Below are 13,089 nucleotides of genomic sequence, written 5' to 3'. Positions count from 1 at the left end.
CTAAAACTAAACTAAAACTAAAACATTTCAGATGACTAAACTATGAATAAAACTAAATACAAATGTATTCAAAAGACTACATTAAAATGCGCTCTCAAAATGAACACTGGAGGGCATTCTTCATGGACATTTGTCAGGTAGCCACTGCACTAGGAAGCATTGCAGCACTTAAAACCAACTGTGGAGATCTGTGGAGTAAAAAATAGTGGAAATAGCAGATCTACAACCTTGTACAGTACCGGTAGATCAGCTATTTCCACAATCAATGTTCTTTTTTAAGTATGAAGTAGTCAAATATATCAGTAGTTTCTTTGTATTTTTATGTTATGTGTCATATCTCTACCATGTGCAACTTCAAAGCCTAAATGACAAACAGTAATGTAATTGTCAACGTCAAAAACACAATTAAATTGTTAATCGCAATTATTTGAGAGAGCCCTACATACAGTATGAAAGACAATGTGTGAAAACTAAATCTGTGGTCAATATAGTGTCATCATCAGAACAGCTTCTCAGTTGTGGCTATATTAGAGCAATAAGCCTCAATAGCTGGTGGTTTCTCAGTTGTTGCTATATTAAAGCAATAAGCCACACTAGGCGGTGGTTTCATGTGGTGTTTTATTCACATTTCCACCCCTCTGACGTTTTTTGTAAATTAATCAGACACTTTAGACACTAGCTTCCATAAATCATAAACCATAAATAACTTTAAAAACTCAGTATTTTGTTTCCGCCAGGCCGAAGGCCAAGACTATGTTTTCGACCCTTTCTGTGTCTGTCCGTCCATCAGTCAGTCCGTCTGACTGCCCGTCCGTCTGTCTGTGAGCAGCTAATCTCCGGCACCGATCAGAACCTCTGCCTACATTGGCCTGTTATAGCACCACCAGGAGGGAGATTTTAGCAAAGCACATTTTTTTATATTAGCCTACTCCTACACATTATCTCCATAGTCATGTGATCAACACAGATGTCAGATTTTTCATATTCCATCCTGATTGGCTAATAGCTGAGATTGGCTTCTATAGCTGATTGCCGTGAAACTTTGCACGCCCATTCCCACTAGGCCAAGTAAGAAATGCCACCCTACGTTTTTCAAATCGGCCTCATGGTGGCGCTAAAACAGGCATATCCACATTTTGGCCTATAACTCTTGAACCGTAGGTCACACAATCAAATTCCTTCATTATGCAACTTCCAAAATAAGCCACACCCATTTCCACTTTTTTTCGGATTCCATTCCGTTTGACTACAATTGGCTTTCTATGTTTGCGGGAGGGGCCCGTTTTGCACAATATACTACAAGCACAGCTGGACCGATCGGCGGGAAACTTTGCATCTACACTCCCAGTAGGCCAAGGATTGATCTCCACTCCATTCCCCCCCCCCCCAAACCGCATGTTATAACACCACCATGGGAGAAAGTTTAGCAAAACAATATTTTTGTTACGACAGGGTTCCGTTGACTTCCACCATCTGTTCCCTCCCCACCACCAAGTAAGAGTGCATCCATCTCACTGCTGTGCTGTCAAGACCGATAGCTTTTAATTTGTCAATCAGAATAGAGTGATCAACAGTGTCATCGTCAGAAGAGCTTCTTAGTTGTGGCTATATTAGAGCAATAAGCCACAATAGCTGGTGGTTTCTCAGTTGTTGCTATATTGAAGCAATAAGCCACACTAGGCGGTAGCTTCATGTGGATTTTAGAACCACTAATGGGTGTCGTGACTGAGGCACAACTCGTATTGCGTTTGACCACATCTACCAAATAAGACAACATGAAATCATAGCCATATATCCCTACTGATACATCCAGTCCATGTGTATTTATCAAGCATTCAACACAGGGGTGTCATTTGGGGTTCAATGGTATGGCAATTGCCACCCTTAGCTTTTAAATTCAACCAAATAATCCAGGTCTTTCCGGTAACATGGCATTGGTTCGACCTCCCATTGGTCCGACCAATCTGTCCGAAACAATCTGTGTAGTGATAATAATGAATAGTGAGCTGGTCAGCTATGCTGCAGTGAGGCAGAGGCAGCAGGGGCTCAGAGGTAGAGTGGCAGCTTGGGAGACGGAATGTTCCCAGTACAGTGTCGAAGTGTCCTTGAGCAAGACTCTGAACCCCTAATTGCTCCCGATGAGCAATGGGTCAATGTAATGCACAATCATTGCCTTGGATAAAGGCACCATATAAATGCACCATTTACCATTATTCTGTTTAGCGCTGTGGGTGGCAAAAAATGTGCCTTATCTGCCTTCCAGCCTGATGCGAGGAGTCTGCTGCCTGTGGTGTGGAGACACCTCACTGTGCTGGACTGCCTTGTTGCTCACAAATAACTAACTGAAGCTAGATCAGTGCCAAAGCTCAGACCCCTGGGGATGCTCTTGAACAGGATCAACAGATTTCCAAAGAGTAGGGCCTCTGTATATTGTGAACTTTCTATGGCAATTCTAATGAATGATGTGTGACATCAGAATTAAAAGTAAAAATATATTGTTTGTCGTAATCAAGACTGTGAATTAACTAGCGTGTCAATAAAGATTACTATTTTCTGTTACGCATTGTTCTCCTTTATTTGTGATCACAGTAGAAATGCTGTAGTGGGCTTTATGTACAAGTATTTCTGTACTTGAGACAAGGCTTGTTACAATACGCTACCTTTCAAGTCTATACAATATGTTGACTGAAAAGCTTCTTTGATCGGCAAGTAACCTGACAGGCCAATCTACTTTGTATGTTAAAACCATTTATGTTTTCACTGTCCAAAGTTCATAAAAACAGGGTTAGGTTATAGGGGTTCCTGGTATAACATACAGTATATCACCGCAATCAGTCTGTATTCTGCTAGGTCAGAAAGGACCAATTGGTCACTACCACTTCTCTGAGAACATTTATCTTTAGTAGGCTACGCATCCCTATAGTACGTCCACACCAGACTTGATGAAACGAATACAGACAATAATTATACATGAAGAATTATACATGAAGAAGTGTGAATGTCACACATTCGCACCCATGCCATTGAAATAGCAGTAGACCAATATATGCATTTCCAATGGAATTCCCTGCGGATGTTAAACAAATATAGCTTCTGTTAGTATTCCAAGTCACAAGTGTTAAATCTTTCCATATGAATAGCATTATTGAACGCAAGAAGTGGAGACTGAGAGAGAGAGAAAGAGAGACTACAGCACAAAAATATAGATTACCTCCAGCACCAAAGTCTAAATTGAATTATTTCTACTAGTCCATACCCATTCGAAGATATGAGCACCCAAAGTAATATAGCCCTGAAACTGTCATGACAGTTATGCATGGGTCTCCGTCAACCTGGTTTATCACACTTCCTCCCTATTTGCCTCTTGCGTCTACAGTACATAAACGTTCATATTTCAAATATAAAGTGCTTACCCCAGGGCCACGGATGTTACAATATTGTATGGGCCCGCAGAAGTACGTATCTTCCGTATTGTTTAATAAAAAGCATTTTAATTTGATCCTAACCCTAAAGGCCCATTCCCACTGGGCCAGATAACAGATAACAGATTTTTTTTTATCTGTGATAGATATTTTTTTTTATCTGTATCTACCATCCACATGAATGGAAAAATATCTGGAGAAAGAGATTTTTTTTATCCGTTATCTGGCCCAGTGGGAATGGGCCTTTCTCAATATGCTTTAAAATATGCAACCCCATCAGTTGGGAGGTGTACTGCACTCGGTTACATTCAAACTAGGGATGTCACTAACGGTTTATCCAGTAACCGGTTAGCCGTCAGCATTAACCGGTTAATTAACGGTTTTTAATTATAATTCTTTTTTATATATATTTTTTTTTTATTATTTTTTTAACCCAAAATTGTATATATAAGTACACAGAATTAATGTTGGTAGACGAATGGTAGACATTTAGTTATGCTCCTTTGAAAGACAAACAAAAAAGACGGATTTAACAATAAAAATAAATTGTTCTAGGCTTAATCATCAATAAACAAGCATCGCCTGCGCGTTTCAACAAGTGGTCGGCGGCGGTGCCTATTCTGCCTTTCAAACAAACAAGCTCTAGCCTAGGCTGAGCATTTTTATTGAGAACCATTAACATGACGACGAGTTCTGTTGTGTACGAGTCTGTTGACTCGCGCTGCAGAGAAAACTCTTCCGAGATGAAAATGGCAGATCTACAAGCTCACAACGCGTCACGTTCTGCGACTCACGGCTTGTGATTGAGCATCGCTGTTGCCTCATGTCGCTGCTGTATTTGAGAAAGATACTGTCGTCTACACTCCTTTCCTTTTGAAATGCTCCCAGACCGAAATACCTCTGTTGGCTACGTGTTCTGTTTTGTGTATTCCGACGCTCGTTGTCTGATCCTCCCCGGACCACACTGTTTGGCACAGACCCCACTGCGTAACACTAAAACAGCTGTCTCTCATTCACTGTTCGATTGGACATGATGTAAGACTACTTACTCTCTTGCGCCTCCCAGAGTCTGTTTGACAAAATCACATCTCCATAGCCAAAAACACTATGCAGGCCCAGGAAAATGCGATCATATTATTATGAAAATTAACCGTGAAACCGTTAAGCATGACCGGTTATTTCTTAACGGTCGGCTAACCGGTTAACCGGTTAACCGCTGACATCCCTAATTCAAACCTTTTTAGAAAATGGCAACGATCAGATTAAAATGTTTTTTATTAAATATGGCCCTGGGGTAAGCACTTGAAATATGAATGTTTATGTAGATGTAACATGTAAGGGGCAAATAGGGAGGAAGCGGGATAAGGTTGAGGGAGACCCATGACAGTCATGAGAGACAACATGTTAAGCATGGCTAGTGCAGAGTTTTTGTGCTGTACAGTTTATCAGGAATGGAAAGTAACTTTGTTCTGCAACATTTCCAACACAAGCACGCTCGTCCTACACACACACACACACACACACACACACACACACACACACACACACACACACACACACACACACACACACACACACACACACACACACACACAGCTTAGTCTATGTGTGCCACGCCACAGGCCAAGTAACCAGTCGTAAAAAAATGCTAATAAACAGCTTGAATGTAGCATACATATGTGTATGTATGTATGTACACACATACATACATACTGTACATATTGTACATACATACATACTGTACATACTGTACATACTGTACATACAGACAGACATACATACATACATAGATACAGTACATTACACACATACATACATACATACATACATACATACACACATACACACAGTTCAGGTCCACACGGCTGCAGATGATTGTCCCATAGCTTGGGGGGGGAGGGGGGGATGGCAGTAACCATGACAATAGAATCTCTGGTGTGTACACAAAACGCTAATAAACAGCGTACAATTTGGGAAAGTGACAAACAGGCGTTGCGGTTAGGTGCATAACGGTATGCTAATAGTCAATGCCCATGTGCGAATTCAGATGAATTGCTCCAGCCACTGAGGAGAACCGGGCATAGGACAGATAGACATGATCTCCTCATTTATACGTAGGATTATATGACTGCCCTTGAACATAATTTAAAAAATACTACAATTACCTCATCAACACCACAGAAAACTTGAACAAAGCTGTGAATGTCTTGAGTAAAGCATGCCATTAGAATGAAGCCCAAGTTGGACAACTCCAAGGAAAATGGCTCAAAATATTAGATGCCATTATTGAATACAATTTGGTTAGAGGCCTGTGGGGCCACTTTACAAAGTGGGACAAATGTCAAATTGAGACTCTGCGTGCAGTTTTGCAAATGCATTCCCTGCTAAAACTATTTTGTGATAGGCTTACTGTTATAGCTAATTATCAAAATATGAGAAAGGATCAAGAGCCACCGCCTCAGCCAGCTAGATCTGTGACTCAAACAAAACAAAAGTACAGCCAGAAACCCTACAACATTAAACCAAATTACAAAACACAGAATCAATCAAAAAACATGACCAAATTGGAATGCTATTTGGCCCTAAACAGAGAATACGCAGTAGCAGAATGAGTAATACCTGTGTAGTACAGACTCTGTGAGCACAGTTTCCCCATGAGAGAGGCCACCACTGGTACACCTGGTTTCCATGAGAAGACCGACTGTGCAATCCACTGGTGGAAACTAAGCTGCAATTTTTAACTACCTGTCAACTGTACCAAGACATCAGAGACACTTCCCACAGATTACAAAACACCCCAAAAGATTTTTAAATCATTCTTGCCGCAAACATCTGCTAGGTGAAGTACAGTGTACAGCACAGCATTATGATTTGTGAGCTGTTGTGAGGCCTCGTTCCTTCCCTTATGGCGCGGCGACTCCCCCGGGCCGCGGGTGAAAACGGGCGCTCCGAGCTCTGTTTTTCTTATTTGTACTGGTTTCCCACATGTACTGTAATAATAATATATCTTCTCTACAATAATTGAAGCCAGTCCCCAGTATGTGTGCGGACTTCAAACTCATAGCAAAGCAGTCCAATTGTCTTCAAACTTGCCACAAAACATTGCTCATGGCTCTGGCATGACAATCATTCACTTGTCCACCTTTATACGTAGACTATATCTCCATTTCTAATAATCAATAAATGTTTACAATGTTCTAATTTTTCATTTAGCCACTGAGTTACCTATCTGTTTATATCCGTTGAATCTAACATCTGGGGTGGAACAGCATTTTCTTGCTGTATACCAGGATAAAAAGAAAACACGAAAAATAAAAGACATGACAAGATGTAGCTGCCAAGGGCTTACACACAGTTGTAGATATAATGGAAACCCTTTTTTTAGTACAGACTGCTCCTCTGTACAGCTCTTTGATCCTAGGCTAGATCTAGCCTACCAATAGCTTCTTTGGTTGCAATGTTACAGCTCTGTTAACACATTTCTTTATTCTATATACTGTAGCTTTAATTGTAGGCTTTACCTAATAGCCTACAGTTTTTCTACAACAACTGCTTTGATAAACTAAGGATTTATGTCCAACAACTTCAACATACAATTTGTATGTTTACTTTTGTGGCATAATATGTGGCTTGTTAAACATCACATCACATTTCAATCACAGGACATGATGGGTCTCCCTGAGATGAAGATTGAATGAATGACAGGAGTCAGACAGGACAGTTTAGGCCAGTGGTTCCCAAACGTTTTAGCTCAAGACCCAAAAGAGAAAATAGATTTGCCCAGGACCCAAACTAGTGAAAACAGCAGATCTACAAGCTAACAACAAGCTTGTAGATACTTCTTAAACATTTGTTTTCTAATTTAAGAAATGTAATTGTTTTATTCTTATTTTTGGGGGGTAACAGGAGTTCTTACTGCATGGTGTGTGTGATATGAAAAGTGAGCTTACCATAATCACTAAGGGTGCGGGAAAAAATCGATATGAATCGATTATCGGTTTCAACACTAGCGATACGGCCGCATCGATGCGCGTTTACCCGGATCGGTCCAAATCGCGGCCGTATCGGTCGATGTATCGGTCCTAAAGTAATTAATCGGATTAATCGGATTTTAGCATTAAATAATTAACCTGCTGTGAAATTCTGAACTTACTTACTCATCGTTTACTGTTACAAATCATTACTTCAAAAGTGAGCGCTCTGCTAGCACAGTCAGTGCTGCAGTGCAACGGAAAGAAAAAAAAGAAAAAGCTGCCTGCTGCTCTGTCCTCCAAATAGAGCTGGGTTTCTACGTACTGCAGTCACTGTCCTGCGGGAAGCCGCAGATCTACAAGCCCACAGGGTGTTGCATGTGGATGGGTTGTAAACTTATAGATCTGCTACTTCCGATGCAGCGTGTATGACGCTCGCATGTGCGACACACAGCGACTTGTAAACAAACCAACAACGTGGTAGTTGAGTTCCATCACTATGGATTCATTATTCCAGTGGAGAAACGCAAGTTTGGATTTTATAAGAATGCGACAGTAATGGATTGGATAACACTTTTCCCAGTGGAACCATCAGAAGTCCCTGCACTTCGACAGCAAAGGTAATAATCACAGCATCAGCTTTTATTGCAAAGGGCGAGTATTGGTTTTCAAAGTGGGGTCCAGGGACCCCCAAGGGTCCTTGAGGGAGTTCTAGGGGGTCCTCGACAAAATGATAGGAACCAAATGGACCCTTGGGTATGTGTAACTCAGGGGAGTGTACAAATGGAACCAAATGGACACTAATGGGTCCATTTGGTTCCATTTAAACTTAAGACAAGAGCCTGATCTATGTCAAACTGGGGGTCCTTGACATTGATTTCTTTTTAGAACTACTGCAGTAGAGCCATAAGATAACAAGAAGACATGATGTGTGCCAGACTTCAAATGTTGCACTTACTTTATACTGCTGTTGTTACTGTTGTAAAGTGGATCGTTTTTAAATGATCTTATTGACTGAATAACAGCAGGCTCTTTTACTAGTTTTATTTGGTGATCTGATCTGTGGCATTGCTGAGGATTGATCTGATCTGTGGCATTGGTGAGGATGTAATATTTTAGTGTTTCAGTGTTATTATAGCAGCTTTGCAAAGTACAATTATTGCACTGTACTGAAGCCTGAAGGGCCAGGCCTTTTGTGTGTTTGTTTTATATTTCTCCACCTGACCAACTGTAACTGCTAAAGTGAAGCTCTTTGAAATGGGTGTGTGAGACAGATTTTCAAACCATGTCAGTAGGCTTTGTAGTTTACATTAATAATTTTTTGTATCTACATGTCTGTGTCTATTTAGAATGAACACAACAATGACATGATACTAAAATGATTTTTCTACCACTTTTTCGAGTCACGTGTTCAAATACTGGATTCTGATTGGCTAAATTCCGGAGGTTATGAGAGGACAACTGCCGCAAAGTTGTGTGAGGAGATCAATGCGCCTCAGTGTACATCCGGGGACTTCAGGAGGTAGTCGGAACACCTTTCCCCCAACCAACAAATGAAGGTCGCAGCGGTCCTATGTTTACTAACGTGCGTACTATCGTCGCCGATTTATTTGGATCCAATGCAATCCGCCAACTTTAAAGCCCCTTTTCTCTGAACCTATGCCTTTCTGGAAGCGAACAGCCTCTATTTACGGCCGGAACGGTGCTTTTAACTGACGTTAGCTTAGCTGTAAGCTAGACGCATGGATTAGTATGGAGTTGGCGCCATCTGTTGGTGAGTAGAAGATGTTGTTGGTGGAACTATCTGCTGTCTCGCGGAAGTTTTATAGGCAATAATGATTGTAACTTAAGATCCTTGCAAGTTACAACTATGTGTTTTCTTTCATGTATAAGGGAAAAAGTGGTAGAAAAGCTATTTACCACTCGGGGTCGGACATTATGCTCTGATAATGTCCTGTGTTAGGGTGTTATCGGACTCGGCTTCGCCTCGTCCGATAACACCCTAACACAGGACATTATCAGAGCATAATGTCCTCTCACTCGGGGTAAATTGCTTACGTCATCGATCTTTCTTTACAATTTTCTATTATTCCTTGGTCTTTTATGAGATATTCATTATTTGAAGGTCAGCAATGCTACTTTATAGATTATAGCTTCTTAATTGAATGGAAAATTAATGTTTCATTAAACGTATGTATCAGATCACACCGTATCGCATCGAATCGTATCGAATCCAATCGAATCGCATACAATTCCACAAAATCGAAATCGTATCGAAATCGTATCGAAATTGCACCGTATCGAATCGTATCGAATCGTTCTGTATGTAAGATGTATCGTCTCTGAATCGAATCGGAGCCCATGTATCGGATACGTATCGAATCGCCATGTAAGGGATGGATACACACCCCTAATAATCACAGTAATGCTGAATCATATTCTATCATATTCAAGGGCTTTGGAGAGAAATGAGACAGGCTCCATTCACTTTCAAAGTAGTGCACTGCAGAGGGCAGGTGTGTTTGTCTGTGTCCAGCTGACACTCGTTGATGATCGTTAATGTTATATGCATCAAGGAAATTATGCTACACTGTCAAATAGGCCAACATCTAAATTAGTGGGACTCATTCAAATGACCACCAGTGAGTCCTGGTACTCACTTAATTGAAAACCTAACAACATCATATTATAGATTTATTAGATATTTATTATAGTAAGCCTATATTGATATTATAGCAATTTTATTCGATTTAGATATGTGATTTTTTTTACCTGACAATTAGTTGACTTTTGGTGAAAAAGCCTGCATATACTGTATCTGGTTGAATTTGTAATCGGAAATTAAGAGTTGGACAATTTCAGAATATATTATAGCCTGTAACACATAACACATTGATATCAAACACATGATTCATAATAGTGGTTTCTGTTTATGATGACTGAAATGGGTCTGAATTGATTTGATTGAAACGTTTTAATACAAATAGTTCCAATATGGCATCTAAATGTACACATTTGTGTAGGCTTCGCCTCGTCCGATAACACCCTAACACAGGACATTATCAGAGCATAATGTCCTCTCACTCGGGGTAAATTGCTTACGTCATCGATCTTTCTTTACAATTTTCTATTATTCCTTGGTCTTTTATGAGATATTCATTATTTGAAGGTCAGCAATGCTACTTTATAGATTATAGCTTCTTAATTGAATGGAAAATTAATGTTTCATTAAACGTATGTATCAGATCACACCGTATCGCATCGAATCGTATCGAATCCAATCGAATCGCATACAATTCCACAAAATCGAAATCGTATCGAAATCGTATCGAAATTGCACCGTATCGAATCGTATCGAATCGTTCTGTATGTAAGATGTATCGTCTCTGAATCGAATCGGAGCCCATGTATCGGATACGTATCGAATCGCCATGTAAGGGATGGATACACACCCCTAATAATCACAGTAATGCTGAATCATATTCTATCATATTCAAGGGCTTTGGAGAGAAATGAGACAGGCTCCATTCACTTTCAAAGTAGTGCACTGCAGAGGGCAGGTGTGTTTGTCTGTGTCCAGCTGACACTCGTTGATGATCGTTAATGTTATATGCATCAAGGAAATTATGCTACACTGTCAAATAGGCCAACATCTAAATTAGTGGGACTCATTCAAATGACCACCAGTGAGTCCTGGTACTCACTTAATTGAAAACCTAACAACATCATATTATAGATTTATTAGATATTTATTATAGTAAGCCTATATTGATATTATAGCAATTTTATTCGATTTAGATATGTGATTTTTTTTACCTGACAATTAGTTGACTTTTGGTGAAAAAGCCTGCATATACTGTATCTGGTTGAATTTGTAATCGGAAATTAAGAGTTGGACAATTTCAGAATATATTATAGCCTGTAACACATAACACATTGATATCAAACACATGATTCATAATAGTGGTTTCTGTTTATGATGACTGAAATGGGTCTGAATTGATTTGATTGAAACGTTTTAATACAAATAGTTCCAATATGGCATCTAAATGTACACATTTGTAAATTCTTATGGGTGTTGTGCAAGGATGAAAGGAAGAAATTCTCCCCTCCAAGAGGTAGCCTACCTACCTGGGCCAAAGAAGTTTGAGAACCCCTGGGTTACCATAATCAGTTCTTACCTGAGTTCCTCAGCTTTCGGTTCCTTAACACAGAGCCGATGACCAGCAGGTTGCCGAGCACGTCCACCACCGTGGTGAAGATAAGCACACTAGCCAGGACAGCTATGACCCAGGCAGGCCGCTGGTTCCCCTCTGTCAGCTGCTCCCCTAGCCTGTGTGGCTCAGTCCCGTTCTTCAGGAGTGGAAATGTGTCAGGCATTACTGGCCAAACCCAACAGTAGGCTACGTTTAGGTCCCAGAAAGACCGCCGGTAACAGTGTTTTCTAACTCCAACATAGGACACCCCAGTGCTGCTGCTTCCCTGGCGCACATCAATGCACTATAGTGTTAATATTTAGTGATGGTTAATATTTAATATTCTATTTAATTAAACTCGTAGCCTGCCTAATCTAACTCCCTAAATCATCCATATCATCCAAATGCCATGATATGACCAAAAGCGGGAGCGCATGGCCAGTGCACAGTGCAGGCTACTTTTCGTGACGAAAGGCTAAATATTACGTTGGTGAAGCTCTTTTAAGAGAATAAATGATTCTCTAAATATTTAGTCCATATAGCCTAACCGTCCTCTAGCTCCGAGAAATCGAGAAATCAGTGGTTGCGCGGTGATAACACCTGCGGTCTTGATGCGCACGTTGTCGACAGTCGATGCGATGGGTCCGCTGTTCGTCCACTCCGAGCGTCTCAGTTTTGTTGGCTTTTTGAACACTTAAAATGTTAATATCGGTTAACCTGGCAAGCAGACTATCATATCGCCCCCTGGGCTGCTCCTAACTTGTTTGACATTTCGCCAAACCTGGAAAACATAGCGAAGAAGCAGGGAAACTCCGTGCGTGCGTCGCGCTTTGGCACACTGAACATAAAGTCCTCGGAGATTCCACCTGCGGGTCAGTCTGTCTCACTCACACAGCGGTAGGAGCTGCTCTTGTCTCCCGTCGGCTCTCACATTCAAAGAGAGGGCGACATTCAGAACGTGGTAGTTTATATCTCGGTCCCCCTCTTCACTCTCTCTCACTCTGAGACAGCTCTCTCTCTCTCTCTCTCTCTCTCTCTCTCTCTCTCTCTCTCTCTCTCTCTCTCTTTACGCATCATGAAGTGGATAAAAGCAAAGCTGACTTGCCTCGCTTAATTGAATAGGCTCCTCATTCCCAGGCTCCCAGCGTCACTTTCCTTTTTCTTATGTCACCACATCTCCCTGAGGCGCTGTGGTTTCACAGCGAGCATTATGTGTCTGGTCGTTTTGTTACCACAGTGGTTCTCAAACCTTTTCATGTCGAGGACCCCCAAATTGACACTCAGACACTTATTAGCCCACAGACCCGCATTTGAAAAAAATATGCCAGGGACCCTCATATAAGCTGTTTACAGCTGTAACAGTGATTTTCATCCATTTAAATCTCAGGAACCCCCAGGGGTCATCTTGTGGTGGACAAGTTTGCCATGGACATAAAAATTAGAAGACAATAAAAATTACCAGAAACACCTGAATGCCATAATAGGTCTGTAACACTGAGT

The 13,089-nt window shown here is 40.9% G+C and overlaps 1 protein-coding gene across 1 annotated transcript in view; it reads right to left on the bottom strand.

The window, feature by feature from the left end:
* Window positions 1-11,773, bottom strand: part of LOC308304664 (melatonin receptor type 1B-B-like) — a gene marked incomplete at both ends in the record, with an annotated part of 51,400 nt that extends 39,627 nt beyond the window's left edge. Inside the window, one exon of the mRNA XM_080749288.1 lies at window positions 11,575-11,773. Within this exon, the coding sequence (XP_080605414.1) occupies window positions 11,575-11,773 (199 nt within the window). The remainder of the gene's footprint in view (window positions 1-11,574) is intronic.
* Between the last annotated feature and the right edge of the window lie 1,316 nt (window positions 11,774-13,089).

This window comes from Nannobrachium achirus (assembly GCF_963921795.1).
Source record: "Nannobrachium achirus genome assembly, chromosome: 19".
Classification (NCBI taxonomy): Eukaryota; Metazoa; Chordata; class Actinopteri; order Myctophiformes; family Myctophidae; genus Nannobrachium; species Nannobrachium achirus.
Note: the sequence above shows the minus strand (reverse complement) of the source record. Positions and strands in the feature narration are given on the sequence as shown.